General features: G+C 38.7%; 1 protein-coding gene across 4 annotated transcripts in view; it reads right to left on the minus strand.

The window, feature by feature from the left end:
* LOC306822440 (contactin-4-like) overlaps positions 1–23,285 on the minus strand; it is a 166,711-nt gene that overhangs the window by 19,975 nt on the left and 123,451 nt on the right. For all 4 annotated transcript variants that reach the window (XM_079341490.1, XM_079341488.1, XM_079341489.1 and 1 more), the window contains exon 12: positions 5,725–5,852. In XM_079341490.1, the coding sequence (XP_079197616.1) occupies positions 5,725–5,852 (128 nt within the window). The remainder of the gene's footprint in view (positions 1–5,724; positions 5,853–23,285) is intronic.

Genomic DNA, 23,285 nt, shown 5'->3' on the forward strand with positions numbered 1-23,285 from the left:
GGCCATCTGTAATGATCGGAGGAACCTTAATTACTGCGGCTCATCTCCAGTGTAATAAAAATTCAAGGAGCAGGTTTATAATCAAGTGCAATTAATCTGCTAATATGCCCCCAGTGCTGGAATAATGGGGGCTCTAACAGGGCTCGTCTGCTGTGACTGCTCCTGTGCTGTTTGCTGGGTGGCTTACTCGCAGCGGGAGATGCTGAATGCTTTTTGACAGGTATGTTTCAGCATTCATATCACCACAGTCAATTTGTATAAACTACTGTCATCTCCCATAAGGGCTGCTCCTGCAACACACATTTCTCCCAGCTAAACAGGTTTCCAATCTTCAGTGAAATAGTGCATGTAAATTACCCTATCCCATTTTCTAAACAATATCGATTGTGACAGAGGCATAGGATCATATACAGGAACATTTGTACATCAGCTGCAGAAAACAGATTTTAACACATGACTAAGGATAGAAAGCAAGTGAGCAGGGTGTCGAATAAAACCAATAGCCTCTTTCTCAAGAATAATAAGTGGAGAACAGTGCAGTGTGTTTATGCTGAGAAGACACCGGGGTGTGTTTCCTTGCGGGCCATCAACCTGAACCTACAGTGAAAGCACACGGATTGGCTGGCGGCTCTACCATTTCATTTCACAGTGTGTGATAAATGGTTAATAGGAGAGTGAGAAGTGTATCTGGCAGAGTGAAGTAATGCTCTGCTTTTCATTACGCCTCAAAGTCAATTTCTGTGCTTAAAATTTCCTAGTAATTAGCACATTCACATGCTAAAATAAAAATACACTGACTTTTCACACAGTTCATTTCTTCCCTTTAATTATGCAAAGGTTACTGATTATTTTTGTAGGAAGGCAGAGTCGCCAATGGGAGGCAGAGGGAGGCATCAGCATTAATCAGCAGTAAGGTGCACTCTAAGCTCTCCCCACATCCTTGACTGCTGCTGTCTTTCCAGCATTCATAATAAATGAAATCTGTCTTTTATAATTTAACAGAAAAGGGAAACATGCCTTGATAGTGATTTACAGAAGAACTCGCTGGTAGAGAGAATTTCATTATATGATGTGTTGTTCGTAAAGAGGGAATTTGCTTCATCGATACACCACAGGACATTCCTCCTGCTGTGATTTATATTGACATTAATCAATGTTTTCCCAAGTATTCAATTAAAAAGTTGCCTGCAGTGCTAAAAGTTGGTTTTCTCAAACAGAGAAAAAAAAATCACCAACCAAAGTGATATTGATGCTTCAATGTATTCATTTTTTTTACATGTAGATTAAGGGCAATTAAATGAACCCAACCTAAAGGGAAACATAATGTGCAACATTTTACACATAAATGTGGCAGAAATCAAATTTTGCTTTGTAAATATCTCAGAGTCCTACCAGCTATATTGTTGTCAGAGCCGTGTTTACATCATGTTTAACATGGACAGGACAGCCGACCCCTCTCCTAAAAGCTAGTGAAGGACTATAAAGAAAAATAACATAGCATATCACTGCTTATTTGAATGTCACGAAAGTGTTTTTAGCTCAGCGCGATTCTGTGCCAATTTGCAATGTGCAGCTAAAGTACAAGCTAACTAAAGTGTGCTAACATTAGCCTACTAACACAACAATGCAGGCCACTGCAATTTCAGCTTGAGCCAAGAACCGATTTTTCGCCTCTTGCAATAAACTCCTCTGTGCGAGGGTTTAGAGATGTGTTGCTCCAACCTCTCTTCAAGAGTTTTTTGGTGTGAAGCAGGTGTTAAAGGTCCCATATTCTGCTTTTTCTGGTTTTATATGCTCTTTAATGCATTTTCCAGGTGTATGTTTAGGCACATCTAAACGGACCTTAGAAGTGAGGTCCTTTACCTGCTTTTTGTAAACACAACGATGAGCATGGTCTTGTTACCCGCTCCTCTGTTAAGTTAACAGACAAAGAGTAAGGTCTTTTACCTGCGTTTTGTAAAGTGTCTCGAAATAACACCTGTTATGAATTGACGCTATACAAATAAAGATTGATTGATTGATTGATTGACCTATTTGCAAAAATTCAAAGTTTGCGGAAACCTGGCTTTTTCTACCTCCTCCTGTTACCTGTAGCAATAGTCGCATGAAATGCTCGGTCACACGTGGGGACTCTCATTTTATTTTATTTTTTTCTTCCTGGGGGATTCTGAGTGATAAAAATACAAGCAGATGAGAGCCTCCATAGAGCGGCAGTACATGAAAACAGACACTTTTTTCAAACATTAGCGATTGTGAATGTACTTTAGTAGACACATAAAATAGATATATGAACCCCAAAAAGGGCATAATATGGGACCTTTAAAAGGCGACATCTACTAGATCAAAAAGTCGCACATTCTTCCTTCAAAGCAAATCTAACAAACATCACTGCTGTACAAAAAAAAAAGATGGATTGATCGATTGAAGGCCATTCTTACCATTTCTGGAGAATTGAAAGGATGTCAGCTGGTTTTTCATTCCTTTTTACCTGCATGTGTAGTTTATTGCCTAAGGCCAAAGGTCCTTCAGCACTTACATCCACAAACATAAAGCACAGGCGGCTTGTTTACATGCAGTCACAATAAAATCATTTTCTTTTTAGATGTTCTAAATGAATTATTTGAGCATGAGTCCTCCGTCATAGTTTACCTTGACATCTTAGAATATGCTTCTTGCAGGAATACTGACCAGATGAAATTGCAGCCGTAAATATTATAGGTCAAAATGCGAAGAATCCAATAATCTGTTTAAATATACATGTACATCCATACCAAACCTTTTGAAATATGTGGCATGAACTTTTCTCCCACAGGCCAATAAAACAAGGATCAATAATTCTATAAATCCAGCCAACGAGTAAGGTCATGGCAGAACAAATAACAAATAACACAAATGAACCATGCAACCCCTGAGAAAAGGGGGTCACTGTGAGGGTATAGTTCACTGAACATGTCAGCTACTCCCCCAGGAACAAGAGGAGGTGAGAGCAGTACTCGCTGCAGAAAACATCTGTCTGCAAAGAATAACACCACTCAAAGTACAACCACTCTCACCACACTGACATTAATTTCTCTTGAATGCATGGCCTTTGATACGGGTATTTAAGAGTACTTTACATGGTGCATCTTTAAGAAGAGAAGGAAGAAAAACATTGAATAAAAAAAACAGGGAGAAGTCAGTTATCTAACCTAAAGTAGGTAGAAATATGCTCGAGTTTCTCTTAATCATCCATGGACATGAACACTTTGATATTCTGGGATGCAGTCTTTTTTCTAATTGATTTAAAATGCCTATTAAAGCTGAATACTAAGGATTCAAGTTTTCAGATTTAGGTGTTAAGACAGAGGCTTATCAGACTTTTGTGAACTAAATTTTGCGTATGTCCACAGTCCTTACACGGGGTGCTCGTACTAACTTACAGGCTACCAGCTACCATCTTGCTGTCTTTTCACAGTCAAATGTATTATTAATAAAGAACCTTTTATTTGTCATGGAGAGTGTAGCAAAATATCTGCTTTAGCAGCATGCTGCTAATTACTTTGTCTGACATTTACCCTGCAGCAGCTGTTTGAGACAATAAAAACAACAATATAGAAGTAATCAGTCTTCAGTAGCTAATGCTGTTGTTTTCAGACATCAGTATTTGTTTCAGTATGTTTCACAACTATTAAAAAACACCTCACATGTGTTTTAAGTTAAAGACATTTAAGCACAGTTAGTCATGTATAGCATTCTCCTGTCTGAAAGTATTCTGTGGGACCGATAGTTCTTGGTGAAAGACATATTTAATATTCATTTATTATCTATATACCACGTTTTCTGCTCGTGATCCCAGAGGGGTTTTAACCAATCCCAGCTGTCATTGGACGAGAGGCAATCACATGACATATAGAGATAGACAGCCAGCCACACTCACATTCAGTCCTATGGACAAGTTAGAATAACCAATTAACCTAAAGAGCATGTCTTCTAGGAGGAGCATGCACAGGGAGAACATGCAAACTTCACATAGAGAGAATGAGATTCGAACCAGGAACCTCATTGCTGTGAAGAAACAGTGGTAACCACGATTAGGGTTAATATTAAAGGTCCCATATAGTACTTTTTCTGGTGTTATATCCTCTTTAGTGTGTTTGCAGGTGTCTTGTGCATGTTTAGGCACATCTATTTGCAAAAAATCTAAGTCAGGTTGTTATCATTGCTCTTAAACACAATACAGCAGTAGGAAATATAGAAATAGAAAATGTACAGTTGTTTTGACGTGGCTTTGATGAACTAACAAAAATCAATCTATCATTTTCTTCTACAGTATGGTCTGTATTACATAATGTTCCTACCAATGCTGTTATGTGATCATAGACTCATGAGGATCACATCTATCATATCAAACCGCAAAAGGAAAAAAAAGGCTGGTCAACCTGTTTACATTGGGGGAAAAAAGAAAAGAAAAAACACCAGAGAACAACAGAGAGGCAAAACCCCAGAGAGATTAAAAGATCTGTGAACAAACAGTGAGTGAGGCAAGGCTCTGATGTGAAGCGGAAAGGTTCCTGCCCGGGTTTCTTTCTGTAATAAGCCATTCTCTCTCTTTCTTTGTCATGTATGGACTGTAGTTACAGATAGATCACGCAAAACACAGGAGAGGTGAGCTTAACAAGGCTCAGCTCAAACTAAAATGACTGTCACCAAGGAAGTACATTCACATCCAACTAATTTGCAACAACAAATATGTCATGAGGGACAGATTTCATTAAAAGATTTGTTATATTTAAATGGTGAATAAATGTGAAATTATGTACATGGCAAATAAATCAAATTATAAGGGAACATTTCAGAGTGATGTTCAACCACTACACATTTCTTCCGTGTCCTGCTCTAACACACTGCCCACTCAGTGACAACTGCTGTATTTGATTTGTATGTTTGTTTGATTCAGAAAGAAATCCGCTCTGGCTTTAGAAACAAGACTTTTTTTTTTTCTTATTTCATCCTCAAAATTTTCAGTCTTAACCAAAATGCTGCTTTTTCTTTATTTCAACCACAAACTGGGGACTCTTATGTTTAGCTTATTCACTCAAACAAATGTGCAAACATGCGAACATAATCAAGTCAAAGATTACACTCTCACCATAATGTGATTATCCCCGATAAACAACTTGGAAAATTAATTTCTAGGAGTCAGGGATGAAAATGATTCCCAACTGGGATTCTTAAAACAGTAACAGGTATACTTCTTTTTTTTAATAATTAATCATTACTTACAGCACCAGAAGAGTCAAACTCCACAATAGTAGAACAACACAAGGTCCTGTCATACTTTATATATTCTTACACTACTGGAGACACAGACAAAGTGCACTAAGTGTTTTCAACACCTTTACAAACAGACATGGTAACTGAGGTGTGTCTGTCTCAGGTTATGGCACCAAAGAGAAACCAAAAAACTATTTTCAGGACTTGTCAAAAGACTGAGAGGCAGAGGCCGTTTGAGGCTTTTAAAATCAGAGTCCTTCTTTTTCCATGATGGTCATGTTTTATTTATGAAATTGAACACTTCAGGTTAGATTACAGGGAGCAGAATGAAACATCAAGCGACTCTACACGCTGTCAGAGTGGAAAACATGCACTTGAAAAAGTTGTCCAGTTCTTTAATGGTCAGGGGGTCCCTGCAGACTGAATTGCAAACGAAACAGTGATGAAATAGGAAGACGGAATAGGAAATACCTTTAACTGTGATGCTTCCTGTGCTGCTTGCTACACCAAACTGGTTTCTTGCCACACAGGTGTAAAGACCTGCATCAGATTTGGTTGCATTCCATATGCGAAGGTTACCGTTGTCCAGAATTGAGACCCTGTAGAAAAAAAAGATAAATCATGTTTGTCACTGCTGTTTGAGCTTGTTGAAAAATTGCTACATTCTTTACTGGCTGCATTCTGTTGATTTTGCAAAAGATGCGTGACTATACAACAAAGAACATATCTTAGTGTCTGTAATTAAGTTCTGCTTCTTTACAAAAGGAAAGCAATGACAAATGGGACTGATTTCAAAGAATGATTAATTCAACACATAAGTTCAAGATATCTAGGACAACAGTGATTTCATGCCCTTTTTACAATGGCCACAAGTGCTTGAATAAAGGTCAAAAGGCCTTAACAAAATGTGACATTTTCTAAATAACAAGCGAAAATGGAAATTGTGCCCTTGAAAGCAAGGTACTGTGGGAAATCAAGGGTCGTCCGACTCATCAAAACACATTGAATTTTAATTATCTGAAATGCTCTACTGAATCTGCAAACTGTACAGCATCAGCCTAATGGTGAGGGCGGTAAAATGATGTGTGGCCGCTAAATTGCTCTGTTCACCTATGAAAGGAGTCAAAGCAAACAGATGGGCAACTCTTACTCTGGAGGGAATTTTAGAGAAAAGGCAAACTGAATTGTATATCACGTTTTTTTTAATAGCAAGTGAGAGAGATATATATATCAAAATACAAAAAATACTTTTTTTATGGCTGCAACGATAATACATACAGTATGTAGAGAACAAGGAGACTATTGGAAAAAAACAATCAGCACTCCAGAGATAACAATTCCCCCATTTGACCGCTTCACAAGCACAAGCTGCAGTTTGAGCTTGGAGAAAAATGATTATAATCAGTGTAAAATATGGCTGTAGTCTCAGTGACATCACCCATTGTTTTCTTAGACAAAGTTTTGAAGACAAACAATATTGCTGTCCTAAGCTTAGTAAGTAACAGTAAATGATGCAGACCCTAAAAGAGCCTTTCAGATTCATTGTCTATTTCTTGCACCCCACCGAGCTCTGCGCAGCGCAAGGACACACTTGCTGTCAGTGCGAGCTGCAGGACAAAGGACAGACACAACAAACAGTGTCATGGCAGGTTGAGTGAACCGGGTGTGTTTTAAACAGCAGTAGAAATGTGTGTCATGCTTGTGATGTGGTCGTTATAAAGCTGCAACTCCTGGACGAGCCTAAACTCTCCTAAATCCTGTTGTGCCCTGAGGATTTCACGAACACGCACCCTCTCCTTCCTTGCTGTGCTTCTCCTTCTCGGCAGTTCTCAATAGTGGACAGATACATTGTACTGTGACAGAAGCTAACTCCTGATCATTTGGTCACCAATAGCAACTTGCACAGTTTATTTGTAGTCCTTTACAAAAGCCGTGACCCCAATTTATGCACACTGCACAGCTCTCAGCTATAATATAATAACAACTGAGAATAAAACAAAATCACACTCAGTACAGTGTATACCAATAAAGAGATGAACGTTTCCAATCCAATCCATTGTACCACCCTATCAACATGTTTATTCCTGATGTCAAAATTAGCATTTTTACATGGATATTACACTTTTGGAGCCTGCCTTCAGGGGAAACCTAGGGAACTGTGGAATTTTGTACTTTTTCTTTGGTTTCATTTTTCAACACCAGAGGTTAATGCATAGATAGTACAGAACATTATTCATTTCAACATCAACATATTTATTTTCTTTCATAGAGGGGAATGTGTTCCTTAGCTTAATGTGGACCTCTGGGAATATGTAAATGGATATGCACTTATAAGATCTCTGTACTTCAAGTAAGCTGGTCATGGGTGGGATGGCCTTTGGGAGGTTCAGAAGGATTCCACAACGGCCAAGCCATTAGAGGCGGAACAAGCCAGGGGTCATAAAGTTTCTCATTTTATATTTCTGATATTATTATTGGCTGTATGGATGGTCCGTGGGTGGCCTTAGCATATGAGCGACCCAATTTGGACTGATCCTCATTTTTCTCTGTTGATATCTGATTGGCTTATGAGGGTTTGCAGGCATCTGAGGTTGTAAAACAACCAAATATGCAAGATTGACAGATATATTCAGCGGTGAAGGATCCAAGGTTAAGTGGCCACAAGACAGGATGATGATAATGATGCTGGAATGAGCAGAAGGAACACAACAGTTTGGCATTTTGCAGTACTGGCACCAGAAAATGAAATTAACAATAATGATTATTATTATTAATTTTTAGAGTCTCTGGCCATCTCCATTGGATCAAGTGTTGGATGTGATAAGAAAAGTGCAGAGACAGTTGTGTAAAAAAAACCTACAGAACTCAACATTTTTCTCTTCACTTCTCTAACCTCATCGTAATGCTGAGTATAGACTTCTGGGTTCATATCAGGCCAAGAGAAAGTGCTGAATGCAAAGTGGCCAACAGTGGCCATCAGTTAGATGAGAGGCATATCGCTGTGTGGGATGGCCCACAGTTAATGACATCAAAGCCGGAGGCCAATAAATTTGTAGAAAATGGCCCATTAAATGGCACCACAGTTCTACAACTGACCATAATCGTAAGCACAATTAAAACCACTATTATACATTAATTATACTGCATAGCTGGCAATCTGAAAGTTAGCTTAAGGAAACTGTAAGTAAAGACATAAATCTACATTAGAGTGAGTTTTTGCTCCACTGCAAGTTTTATCAATTAGCTGGTTGCCTTGTTTTACAATCAATGAGCAAAAACACAGGCAAAGACATGTTATCTAAAAGTAGAACAAGCTCTGACCCAGTTCAAATCAACCAGCACACAGCTCACTGCAATACCTCAACATAACTAGGTACTTGCACTTGTGAATTACTCTCTGAAAATCCCCAATTCCCTTTTCCTCAGGGACAACAACTAAATCATGTGACTTTTGCACCATGCATCTTGTAAGATGAAGCTCTAGAGAGAGTGAACAAGTGGTGCTGCATATGGTGCACAATAGCTCTTACAGAGAGTTAAATCCTCAGTAGCCCTCCTGCAGAGCCAAAATGATTCCTAGCTATTCACGGCATTGTCCTCCCTTTTTCGAAGCTTTATGTGAAAACAGGAAGGCACTTTTCCTGCACCAATATTACCCAAACGAGAGCAAACCAGCTGCCTGCACAAGTTTTTATCCTTGTAGTGCAGAGTTAATGGAAGAAGAGGCAGATGTGGTCAAATACAGTAGAAGTCAACCGAGGCAGAGCAGTAGTAAATAAGAGATGGAGGCTGGCTATTAACACGTCTTAGTTTTGCTCCTGCCTTCCCTCTTTTCTGCCACGGCCCAGACATCATGTCTGCGTGATGTGCCCATTATGAGAGAAGTCATTTCCCACCTCCATCCCAAGTGAAGCCAACGGAGGGGCAGGTATCAATAATTCACAGGTGAGATGAACACAAGTGAACCTCCTTTCATCCATGCCTCACACAGGTTTAATGGACACAGATGTAATTCTCCTAAGAGGAGGCAATTATTTGGAACAAGGCGGGATGGCCAAATGCACTCGTGTAATCCTAAAAAACACAGGTGTGTATTTTGGATGGGATCAAGCCTCCGAGGACAGGGGCTGCACAGCGTTGATCCACCCTGCTCTGTGACAAGATGAAAGAGACAAATAACATCAGTCACATGGAAGCTATCACGGGCACTGTGAAGTGAAAATTGCAGGAAAGAGCTATGTCCGGAATAAAAACCTGTTTTTGTTATTTCCTTACATTCTCTTTGAGATGCTGTTAACAGATGCAGACATCGCCTTTTTGTGAGCTTCTTCACAATCAAAAAACCACTTGAAAGCCTTGTTTTGATGTTTCATTCAGACATATTTTGTCTTTGATCTGTTGGATAAATTCTACATTGTGAGAGGAAACTGTCACAATCCAAATAATGAGTCACAAGAAAAGGCAAGAAAATTGTGTATTGAAGGCAACGGCTTTGTACTGAGTGTGAGCCTGGAATGTGAAGCAGGTCTTTAATGTCAGCAGCAGGAGCCTCATCCTCAAACAGAAAAATCATGCTAGCTCACTTTATATAAACTCTCTAATTGTAATACCTTAGGAGAACAAGAGTCTACTCATACAAATACAACATACAAACAACGTTCTTAATCACCGACAGCATTATGATTTGAGAGTTTCTAAAAGCACCATTCATGAATACTTAGTCACTTCATGAGATGCCACGGCTGATTGGTAGCATGACTGCAGGGTGGAGGCCTGTATCCGTTGCTACTTAATTAACAGGGTAAATAGAGCAGGTTTGCAAAAATAGGGGTTAAGATTCTATCAGTGGAATTACTCAGCCATGAGACCACAGGAAGAGAGATCATCACGAGCTTATGGTGATTTTACCAAATAATTAGTCTCAGCTAAAGCCTTCTATACACAAAGAGTATTGCCTCAGTGCACACACAGCTTGCTTAACTCACCACTGCAATAACCATTTACGTTCAAACTCCAATTAACTAAATGCAAAAAGTAAATGTGAAGAAATACTGCAGGGGATGTGTTGGATGTTGTGTGCGCACCACGATAAGCACCCAGATAAGGGTTACTATTCCCAACCCAGACTGACCACCGTCGACCTACCTGCAGGTGATGTTTCTAATCATAATTGTATCAAAACGTCAGTGTTGTTAACAGCGCTGCAGGCGAGAGGCTATAATGCGGCGAGTGTGCCAAAAAAAAAGGACGAGGTCACCATATCCTCTGAGCCGGGACAAGGGGTGGGACGTAACTTCAGGTGTTGATCTATGCTCTTGACTGCTTTAAAAACCCTGAAGTGTAAAGGAGGAAGGACTGTCTGAGATAAATTGAAAGGCTGTCTCTCCTCAGGTTCCCCACAGTGTGCTATGCTGGAGAGAAATGGCCTTGTCAGCGGCATAAATCAAGCCCAGCTGTGCAATGTAGACCCAGGACGCTAAAACCTGCCGAGCGCAATGCAACTGTGGTACAACTTCTCAGATGTTTGCTTTTAATGCAGGATCATGACTTACCAATACTCACGCTTTTTCCTGCCAAAGTCGTCAATATCAAGGTTAACTGTCAATTAGAGGCCTCAAGTTTGCTTCTGAGAATGTATTTATTTTTCCTCTGGAAGTCAACACACAAAATTTGGCTTACTCTGATGAAACCGCAGAACTTGTGCATTTAGTTTTGATACAGTTCCATTAATTAACATCTTGTCTTTTGGATCATGAGCTGTAGCAGACAAGAGTGGAAGTCCATCAGACTAAACCCAACCCATTATTCAGCTCTAAATATAGTGACAATGATTTGCTTTTTTGACTGAATAAGGGGAATACTTTAAAGAACACATTAAGCAAAATGCACTTTACCACGTATTGCGAACACCAATATGTGTCTGAAATTACAAGATATGTCCCTCCTCCTTGTTTTGCCTGCTCCGCTCTTCAGAAAATGTGTACTTATACTGGCCATTTGGAGATTTTCCGTTAATGACGTGACAATGCAAAACAACCCCTCCCCTCAGTTGGGTAATACCACAGCTTGGTGTTTGTTCTGCCCTCTGAATCTGCGTTCCCACTATAAACACTAGGAAATGAAGTAAGAGAGAATGAACCACATCCCCTTCCAGATTGAGGTGTTGTCAGACACAACTCACTTGCATTTAAAGCTATAGACATAGAAACAGACTGTTTGGAGCAGGGCTGAAATAGAGGGGTTCACAGGCATGACTAAATTTGATTACTAGCAAAAAGAATTCTAAAGACATGTTTAGGGGCCTCTTAGAATGATTTAAACTTGTTGAAAAGGAGGATAATTTGTGACCTTTAATAGTGCTTTAGTTGCAAAATTCACATTTCCATGCATCTCTGTTGTAATATTTAAATCTACTATGAAGAACTTTTGGTTTTTGTCAATTTTGGAGCCCCTTTTACAACAAAGTTGTAGGGTTTTTTTAATCAGTTTTCTGTTTTTGTCTCTTAAATAGTGTCTTCTTACAAATCTTATAATGCTTATATTTTTAAGCCAAACGTATCACTCTTCAATCTTAGCTTTGAAGGTCAAACAAAGCCTGTTTATACGTTTATTTGCCTTTTCTAAAACCTACCCTGTGGTGGCATTACAAATGAATATACTTACACTTAATATCAACTATAGATTTCATGCAAACAAACTCTAGGATTAGTGTTTTAACTACTATCCCTTTCCCCATAAACCCCTTAAAGTAGGTAACCAGCCCAGGCAAACACTAAAACAAGATAGTGTTCAAATCTGAATGTGAAAGAGTAGTTAAGTATCTGAAACTGGCAAAAGAAGAAAACATCCTCTTGCAATTAACAGAAGCACCAAGAGTATCTTAAGAGAAGAAAAGACGTTCAATACTGATCAAGAAAATAGACATCAGGTCAAACTGTGCTTGCTCCAATTGTGTGTGACATGTTATATGTCTATGCCTCTTACATGTTTTTCTCACTTTTTCCTAGGCCCTCTGTTATCACAAATGTAATGTAATTTATTGTATTTTAATCTTTTAATTATGTACTTTAGGTTGCCGATTCACGACTGGCCGGGGACTAGTGGAAATTAACTGCAAAGGCTAAAGCTGCTCCTTTTATTGTAAAAGGGGATTGTCCAGACTATAACATTATCCTGCTCCTAAAAGATGCATGCTTTGCAACCATTAACAGTGTTTTGCACGTTTGGCCACATTAACAGTAAAGTAAGTCGCAGGCAAGACTTGAAAGGACTTTCTTTTTGGTTCACTGTGTATTGACACTTGTCTCCAGGGCTCCAGCTGGCATTAAAGCTTCTTTGGCAATATTGTTTCTTTTATAAAACACGGCCAGGGGACAGGTCTGCTGAGCTGCGTCGCAAGTATTAATCTCTTTCTCAGTGAAATGCACACTGGAGCTACTGCTCCAGTTTGTATTACCATAATGTAAGCAGGAGGATGGCAAGTTCTTTGTCCAAAAGCCCTGTGCAGCTAGAATATTTGTTTGTTTGTTTGTTTTTTTTTTACTTTTTTTGACAGTATGAATTGTACACTTGGGGAGTACATTATTATACTAACATTCCCAGGTACCATTTGAATGTTACATGTTACAGGAATTGGTTATTACATTTATTATCTAAATAATGACAAAAAAATAAACTGAATTTTCCACAATAATGAGATACAAGGAATTAAATGTACAATATATTTTCTGATTGGTCTTATTTTGCCAATAATGGAAAACTGCAATATCACATCATGTCCCCAGGTGTGAAAATACTGTCAGCTTGTTATCAGCGCTTTAGTGAAAAAAACAACAACACACCCACAGGTGCAGGCTCATTCTCTAGCATCTAAGGACCCAGTTGATGAACCTTTCCAGAATTTATGTTGTGCGAAAGTGTGCATTTTCGTATAAGAAGGTGACTTAATGAAGCTGGCTGATTGAGAGCATCTTAATTCCCGCCTGTGGAACACGACGTGATTGTGTCTGTAATTGCATTGCGAGACGAGGGAGTTTATCGGCCTGCGCCATGGAGGGGTTTGTGTTTGTACTTCCAGAGGATTCCTTTAATCACAAATTGCTCTCCAGGTCTATTCCCCTTCCAGAGATATTCATCTCTTCTTGTGTGCTGAGGTATCCCTCCAGGAATAAAGCGCACACACACATGTTCCACAGGAAATTGTCATAGGAACCAAGATGGATTACTCATGCTGCGCTGGCGGATTCTCACTTTGAAAAATGATATCAGCCACAGTCTTTAAGATAAAAATAATCCCAGCAAGCAGAACATGGAAGCGGACGGGTAAAGAGGGCTCAGACCTAATCTCATCAAACATCTTGAATTCACTTTATATCTGGTCTGAGATTTACTTGAGTTTAGTCAGTCAGAACCAGACTCTGCAGAAACATATTTTAACCCAACCCACTCTGCAGCAATGGAAAAACTGCTAATTTAGCAAATATACAGCTCAGATGATAGATGATGAAAATGTATTACACTACATGATCTGAAATCTTAATGACTTCAGGGATACTGTGAGTGATGCAGTCCAAGAAGTTTGATCATAATGGCTGGAAGGTAAATTGATCTGCTAATCATTTAGATGGTCCCTAAATACAACTACAAATTCAATTAATACCCTTCATTAAGACTGACAAGCAAATGCTGATGTACAGTCTGGCTGTCATGGAAGTATTCTTCACCATAAATCACCCTGATCAAAAGTGAAAAGGGCCATCAGGGCCATGTTAAATTGTTAAGCATAAATTCAATCGTGTTAGAGGTTTCTCTTTGCTATTTTCTCATTCTTATTTTCTTAGTGTGCATGTGGAGACAGAAGCGAGGTGAAGTCATACATTATATAGTCTCTGTGGTTTCAAAACCTCAGTGGGAAAAGAGACACAGCATTTTCAGGCTAAGTTTAGAACACCACTGACAACATGTCGGCTTAGTTGATACATTCAGCAACTTTACAGACCCTGTAAAAATTGAAAAAAAAAAAGTTGGATGCACCCACTTTTAGACCATTTGGAGAAAAAAAAGTGTTATTGTGGTGTATTAAAAAGACAAAACTCACAATGACTAGGAATGTGTGTGCTTAGTCCACAAAATGCTTAAATGTCATCAACTTTTCTAGCCATCACTAGAATAACTGGTCAGTTAAATTAGTTATTATAATTGAATATGTTGGCCCTCGATGCCAGTCAAATGGTGTGGACACATTACTACCCAGCCACTGATGCAGTAGCTCAGGTTCATGATTCTGCTTTCCATGCTCTACTACATGGATGTAAACAAGCACTGCAGTGAATGGTTAGTATCTCATCGAAGCAGTGCAAGTTGGGAGTATTTGATCCAGAAAACTGAGTGGAAATGTTCGTAGGCTGTATCATGTTACACTGGTAAATCAACCAAAGAACTGCATAACCACAGTCAGCCCAGACACATATGTTGCTGACAACCTATCTTGCTGATACCGCACGTTAGCCAAGCTATAGGCAAACCATATCATATTGTTTGTCCAAAGACAATTTAGTTTTCTGAGTGGTTTAAAGATGCACTATGTAGATTTGATTTGGTAATGAAGTTTGAAAGTTTAAGACGCAAAACATTTCTTTGCTATATTTTTTTTTAACTAAAGAGACAAACTTTATTCAAAGGAAAAATGGGTCATTGAAACACTGTTTGGAGCTAAAAAGCTAAACAGCTACCAAGAGAGTCAGAGTTTCACAGTTACGGACTCTCCGCCATATTGTTATCTTTAAAAAGAGTTACAGGGACCACATTTTCCTCTGAGAACAGTTTTTTTTATATGTATATAGAGTTATGAACATATGCCACAGAATCTGAACATTTCTCCAACTTTCACATTTCTCTACAAAAACTACATAGTGCACCTTTAAGACACGTTGGTGGGTCTAAATAAAAAACGTATGACTTGAAAATTAGTTACCAAGGTAAATCCCTGGATTACCTGAGATAAACTGAGTATTTTTAAACACGATTGCATATTTCAAAAAGATCCAACCAACCAATAAGTTGTAGTTAGTGACTTATGCTAACTAGTCCAAGGAAGACAGTTAGCATCTCCCCGCATTTACATGGGAAAATGAAGAAGCAGATGCTTAATATGTTAATCATTTGACTTAGTGAGGAAAGCAGTACAGAGTCCCTGACATTAGCCCATCACCATTACCAGTATAAAGTTGTACATACTTATCACATACAGACATCAAACTATTTATTAACAGGCATCTGCAATTATAATGGCTGTATGTGTCAAAATGATATTGCTATGTTCTGTTTGAATTGCAAACACTCCAAATGTTTTTAACCAGCTCACTACAGATCACATTGGCAGAGGACTTGCTATTGTTAAATCTTTTTAGCCTGCCAGTCATTTATATGACCAGATAAAAGACTCAGTTTAAGTTATCTGGATGGACATAATTCCACACACTTTTACTATTTGAGGTTTCCAAAGGTTGAGTGACACCAGGCTCCAAACTAATTGTGAGTTTTATTCCCTCTACTCCCTTGCATGCTGCTTTAACAGGTCGAGAAATGGAAAAACTGACAGAAATATGAAAATCCAGCCTTGCTAGACCATTGAGCAATGTGAACATACAGAGTAGGGGACAGCACACTGATCTGATCCAAATGTATCTGATTTTCCCAGCAAGTCAAACACATGATGCAATCTCCCTGATTTGGAGCCACATGTCTGCTAACTTCTGGTTCACATTTATCTGCAGGGATGTGACTCGATCAGCAAACAGCCAAAGTTGCAAGAAAACGAAAAGATGGATGTCAAATAATATCAAGCATCATATTTGTCCCAATTAATTTTTTTTAAGAAAATTAAATCAAGCCATACCAACACGTGGTGCTGAGCTACAGCTAGCCTGCATTAGCTTCCCAGATATGTTTACAGTAATAATTTATACTTGCATGTAATTTTAAATTTTATTAAAGCTATACTCTGCTGACTGTTGACAACTTATCAAAGGCTTATGTCATCTCCCTTCCAAAAGAAATGTAGGATTTTAGTGATGCCATACCAAGCTAGTAATTTAACACAACAAATCAAATTTGTTCTGCCTCATATGCAGTTCTTACTCTGAGATGTAAAATAATAATAGTGTGTTATGCGGATGTGTGTACAAGGAGTAGTTTCATTAACTCATATCAGTTAAGTCTGTCTTCTGTTCACAGGCAGGAGGGTCCATACTAGCGCTTGTGCTACAGGCGTTGTTTTTTATGCAACACTTGTTTACTAAGATCTGTTTACTAAGATCTCAATTAAAGAGTACTAAATTGCGTGTTCATTGCAACAGGTACTGAAATTGGGGGTACAAGCATGGTGATCCCCCCCATTCAAGCGTCCCACAGTGCAGCAGCAGGGGAGGGGGCTGTCGAGTGAAGAGACGAGTGCGCTCTGGAGTGAGAAAAGGAAATGCCCAGTTTAAAATGTAATGTTGGCGAGAAGAGGGAAATAGGACGACATAAGTGTCAATGTTGAAATTCTTTAGAATGCAGAGGCTGTGAATGTTCAGTTATAGTTTAATCATGGTGTTTCTTTTAAACTATTATTGAAGCAAGATAAAAAAAAAAAAATCATACCATTTATTTTTCTGTCATTTAAACATGTTAACATGCCAGCCTGCAGTGCGTAACACTGGGCTCTTGGATTAGCACGTCCTTTTCAATTAAATTTAGACACTGTCACAATCACCGCAATTTTTGCCTGGCTTGGTAAGTCACATTGCGTGTAATAACTTAACTTCTTTGCATTTTCTCCTCCCAGTATTTTGCACGCTGAGGCAGAAACGCTGTGTGTTGCATATTCTTTAAGTAAAACGTACTATTTGGACAATACGTGTTGTTTTGCTCATATGAAAGACGCAATCCTCACTGCACACTGTTAGTAAATCAGATAGCACATTTTTTGATGGTGGTATCAAGTTTGCACACGTTTCAATACACGCAAGCGTTTAGTAAATCAGGCCCTTAGGGTGTAGAGGTGTAGGGAAAAGACAAGCTGAAATGCACCAGTCAGCTGTCAGCATCGGCCTAAGCAGTGAGTAAATCTTTCCATCAGACAAAGTAATGAAAGAACTCATTCTGGGCATATATACTGTATACTCTCTGTTGGCAGGCCTGGCACCGCTCATTCCCTGCTAACCTCCACAGAGTCAGATTCAGAACTACACTTCAAAGGCAGATGTTCAATTACAGGCAAATGAGGAAATTAGAGCTCTGATGTAAAAAATGTGAAGTGACATTTAAAATGTTTTTTAATAAGTAACAGCACGCAGATAAAGAACGAGGGGACTGAAATAGAAGTGCTGGGACATCCGTTCACACGTATCCTTTAATCACCAGTTTTATTAGTACACCTGTTTCCATACAGCGGTTATTAATTCCAAGTCTTCATAAAATCAAGCCCTGAGACATGTGATGAAACTCTTATTAAAATCTCCTTGAAACAGAACAAAGGCATCATAAAAAGATGAGAAGATATGTGATAAGTAAATTAATGCAAAGTTCACTTGCTATGCCTCCTCCGCAGTGTTGGTGTTCTCCTGACACTGATTCTTCCTGGAGAGCGTCTGGCAGAGCAGATGGGCCTATAAATGGAGATCACTCTGCAAGACATCTCTTCATTTACGTGACAGCCATGCTTATTTGCTCTGCCAATGTAGGAGTGGAGTCTAATATGCAAGAGGGACAGTGTACCAGCAGGTCATGACAACTGATTGAATCTGTCCAATCCAGCTGCAGCAAGTTTTTCTCTCAATACAGGCTTAATTGACAAATCAAAATCCAGACCACATTCAGAAACCCTCCAGTGACTTCTCATTTAAACTCAATGAGACATTCAAAATCTTGACATGTAAAGCTTGTACCTACAGTTCAGTCATTAGCGCACACAAATCTATTCTGAAAATGTCTTGTTCAAAATGTGTTGAGTCCATTTTGACTTTTGTGATGATCTGTTGCTTTGTTAACCTCAGTGTCACTAACAAAAACAGGCTGGGAAATATTGTGAAACTTTGCTGAAAGATTGTTGGCATTAACTTGAATGATCTTGGCCGTATTTCTCGAGTAAGAGCCACTCAGAAGGCAAAGGCCATCTTGGAAGACTTTCAGCACCCCCAACATGCAAAGTTCAGACTGATGCCGACTGTGAGGAGGTTCACTTATGTTAAGAGGTCTACATTTTACAGATACCTAAGCTTGTTTGTCCCATCAGCTGTTGGGTTTTTAAAAAAGCTGTAGACATTTTTGCCTGTGCACTTTTATAATGTATGTTGGTCTTTGTGTCTCTCATCTCACCCACGTCCATCATGATGCTTTCCATGGTAGTTGTGTTTTATATGTGCTGTATGTATTTAATGTATGTCATTGTGCTCTTCTTATGGATGTTTGCCTATATGGACCTCTGCTCCAACCCAAATAAAGATTTTCCTAATCCTAAGCCACTTGAAGGTATAAACACACCAAACAGACACATTTAAAACTGCTGCAGGCAGGAAAACGCATCAGAGAACATCCTGTGATAGTCGTTTCTTATGCTCACTGATTCATATGGCACTGCGACACTCGATTTGTGTGTCAATATCTTGGCAAAAGTAAAAAAAGTCACAAGACTCAGCTCAGGGGGCGACACATGGTAAAAAAACAAAAATGAGATGGCAAACATTAGGGCCAATTTTCCAACAGCATTTTGTTCTTCAAAGAAAATTGCCCAGACTGTGAAACAACGGGCCCATTAGTGTGTCAAGCTGCTCAGATATGGCCAATTTCCGATTTTATGTTGTTTTCTTTATGACAAGGGAAACTGTAATTGGATGGACTAACATACAGTTTATGTATGATGAGATGAACAACTCAAAGAGTAAAGGCTGCTTTCTTAACCTTTGACTTTTCAAGGGAAATAAAGGGGTTAAAAAAACATGTGGGTCAGATAATGTATATTCACACTTACATAGCGAAATGTTTTTTTCGTGATATACTGCACCTTAAACATATACCTTTTTATTTATTTATTTTTTAACAAACAAAAAGTCTATTACCAGTGTGCATTTGGTCAAAATTGTTATGTCATGCAAATATACGGTGGTGGTGTTGTTTCCAATTGAAAATTTATTCTGACTACTTTAAGCACTTTTAATCAACAAGTCCCACCTACACATTCACACCTGATCCAGAGGTTGATGAGTGAAGAGTCCATCAGAAGTAACTAACACCATTCATACACATTCATACAGCATCGCCAAAGCAGCGGGAGTAATTCGGGGTTAACTGTCTTGCCCAAGGAAACATCAGACATATTGCTGCAGGAGCTGCAGATTGAACCCTCAACCTTGAGAAAGGACCGACTCAATCAACTGAGCCGCAGCCATTATGGTTTTTGCAATAAAAAGGGGAAGTATCATGAAAGTAAATCCTATTTAGCAAGGAAAACAGACTTTGAGGACAAACTGTCAGGACTTCTATCATCCTTTGTTGGCTGTTATGTGAATGATTTGAACTATCATCAATAGCTCTCTCATTGTAATTCTGAATCTTGATCTAAATTACAAAGCAAGCACTAACTAGTTTCCAGTGTAGAGGTGAAACAGAAAAAAGAGTTCTTCCATTAGTCAAATGAGCATGTTGTGAAGTTAGCAAAAGAGGATTTAGGGCTTTGTCCAAAAAAATGAATAATTAATGTTATTTTTTTAGACTTAAAACATGTTTAAAAGCCACCAGTGTGCACTCTAATCCCTTTAAACACAAACCTTTCAACAATCATAGGCCACAGAAACATGTTGGCCAGTATGCCAGACTTTTCTACCATCTGGGCAGAAGACAGTGTTTTAAACATTTCTAACCACAAGCCCACTCACTGTTGTGTTTTATGTAACCCATGGCCATGTCTGTCCCGACTGATTGTCTGAATAAGCAATGATTTACCCACAATGTGAGATAAAGAGGCAGCTTGTTTACCGACCAAACATAAAGGCTCGTACGGAAAAAAGGGAGCGTTGATGTAGATTTTAAACCACTGGAGGGGGTGTTTCCTAACAAGATAAGTATTTCAGTCTTATCGTTTGACAACCAAACCGGCCAATGAAAGCTGCTTCTGGTCATTGGCCAAGCAGGCGCCACACAATGATGGCTGTGAACTGCTCTGCAATGATATGCTCATATCATATGCTTCTAATTTCTTCTTTTTTTATACTTTAAAATTAAATGTCACTTACAATATAATATAAACATTTTTTTACTGAAATACTATGTGAAGAGGCAATCAATTTAAAGCCCACTCATCATAACAATGTGACTTTGACATACATTAAAGGAAATGGTTTGACAGAATAAGCAATACTAACCATATAATTCAAATACATATATGAAATACTGTATTGGTTAGTATTCTTCTCTCCTAATATTTGGGAGAGATTTTTTGTAGTCCCTAGCTTCCCCCTCTTTCCTTTAGCATCCTTCCTTTGTGTTCCTTTTTACATGCTGTGGGACTGTACGTCTTTGGCTGTTTGAAACCAGCTATCTAGGGTAAAAAAGGGCTTCTAAAACTTTGAACAGATGTTACCTTGGCAACAAGCTTGCTGTACTCTCCCTGTTCAAAGATGTCACTCAAATGGTTACACTCCCAAGAGCACATTGACTGCCACAGCTCAGTGCACTATTTAACTCTCTTTTTTAAAGTCTACAGCTTGAAATCATGAAATGAGTGTTAAGGAATGTTTGAACCATAAACATGTAATTTAATAATTGTATTATAAACAACAATAAAATCACAAAATATGCTTGTATGATAAATAAAATGCCACCTGAACCAACACATTGGGTGCATTTGGATTGTCCCTCCTAGCTCCTTTTACTTTCCACCTTACCTTAACCCTGTGGAAAATGTCATGAGGTAAGGAAAGGTGTTAGGAGAATTCATAAAGGAACAGCAATCGTGTAATTTTGACAATCCGACCGCATTTCGGCGAAGGTTAGTGACGTGGGTCTGCCATGGTGGAACTACAATGTTCAGAAAATGGACTACAAAAAGCTAATGTAAAAATGTTTCTCCTGTGCCTTCTTACCTTTGAAATAATCCTAATAACCACAATATTTCAAGTAAAATATAAGATAGGCTATATAAGATACCAGGATACTTCACTTTGATCGTTTTACAACATCAGCATCACGCTCATAGTCCATCTCTGGATTAAAGATTGTTTAAAGTTGTTTCAGACAAGTTATTGCAGTGGTAACTTACATGATCGGTGTCCCTTTTCTTTTTTTTATAAACAAGGTTTTATTTGACTACTTCTCGTATTAAATCTTAACATCAAGTAACAGAAAAGCATATCCTCCAAACATGATACAATAATGTCTAAAAGCAAAGTTCACCTTCTTCAAACACATAAAATAGAAATAAATAAATAAAACAAATACAAAGGCAGTAACAAATTCAAATCAATATAGAAACCAAATGCAGATTGTCTCCACATTTCTCCTCCAGCACATCGTTAGTTTTCTTGAACCTTGGGATGTGTGAATCGCTTTAAAAGTTGCGGCCGCAAGGAATTGCGGGGCGATACTTTCTCATATCCTTTCATAAAGGATGGTCCAGTGTCTCCTATGCTAAAAGAGGTTATAAAGGAAGCATTGACCCACCTTTCCTTAACTTCTAGAGAATTCAAACCGCTCTGATCATGGCAGAAATGCCACTGTACCTCAACCTTAAATGCTTCCAGGTTTAAGGTAAAAAGGAGAGTGGAGGGGCAATCCACACTACCTCTAAGAACCAACAACATCATTCAGTACCTGCAGAACAAGACATTTCCTCTCCTCCTCAAGTGACGAAGACCATCAGAGCAGACTGTTTCACAGACTGGGGAAACAGGTTCTGGTTTCTACTGATATGCAGTTATTTTAGGCAAACAGAATATGACATTTGAATCAAAAGTCAAATCAATGTATTCTTGCCTTAGCAATTATTTTCAATGGGTTTTAGGGATTTAAATGAATACACTTAATTCATTATTTTTTCATCCGTGTTATACTCCTTGCGACACAACTGGATCCTGACTGGTATTTTGACTGGTCAACAATTTGACAGGTACATTTTGTTACTGAAGGAGCATCTTCCCTCAGCAATGACAACTCAACATAAAAATAACCACATTATCTAACCGTAGGATCAGCAGGATTAATATCTTTCTCCTACCTCAAAACCCTCCTTACCTCTAAAACAAAATCCCACAGTGCACTTAAAGTTAAGAAGAAAAAGGAAAAGTGTGAGGATTTGTCCAGCCCATATATTTGCATGACCATTTTAATGGTGCTGTTAAATGGGATACAGGGCAACCTCTGGGTGTCAGCACATTCTGCAATAGCACATCAGAAGATAGCAGATTGAGTTTCTGGTGGGATCAACTCAAGACACTTAATTTCTTGCTGCTAGTGACACACTGAAATAGTTCAAGGAAGGTGGAGTAGTTCAAGACAGACAGCACAGAGAGCACTTGTTAAATAGAACAGACAAAAATGGCCAATAACTATGGCTGGAGGTTCACACAGCTGCACAGTGGAAAATAAAGGAATTGGAAGACAATGTTTTGCCATTTAACCAGAAGCCCCGGGTCAAGAGAAATGTGGCCCAAACTAAAAAAAGGACTTACAATCAAATTATGATTTAGAAGAGTTATAAAATGTCGGCATCTCTCCCTGAGAAACTGAACAACATGCAACATGAAAGTTTTGGGAGCTCCACCACGGCTATGTCAAGCCAGGTCATTTTTATGTATTATTTATTTAGGTGGTTATAAGGTTATTATGAGGTTGCTTCACAGAGAAGTGAAGTGTGTCACAGAGCAAAAAGGGTAAAAAGCACACGTTATAAAATTTGAAACCCCCCCCCCCAAAAAAAAAAAAAACACATTTTGGTATAAAACCATGTTGAAAAAAAAAAGTAGTAGTAATGGTAACATATCCTCTGTGACTGGACA

The sequence above is a fragment of the Symphodus melops genome (genome assembly GCF_947650265.1).
Source record: "Symphodus melops genome assembly, chromosome: 4".
NCBI lineage: Eukaryota > Metazoa > Chordata > Actinopteri > Labriformes > Labridae > Symphodus > Symphodus melops.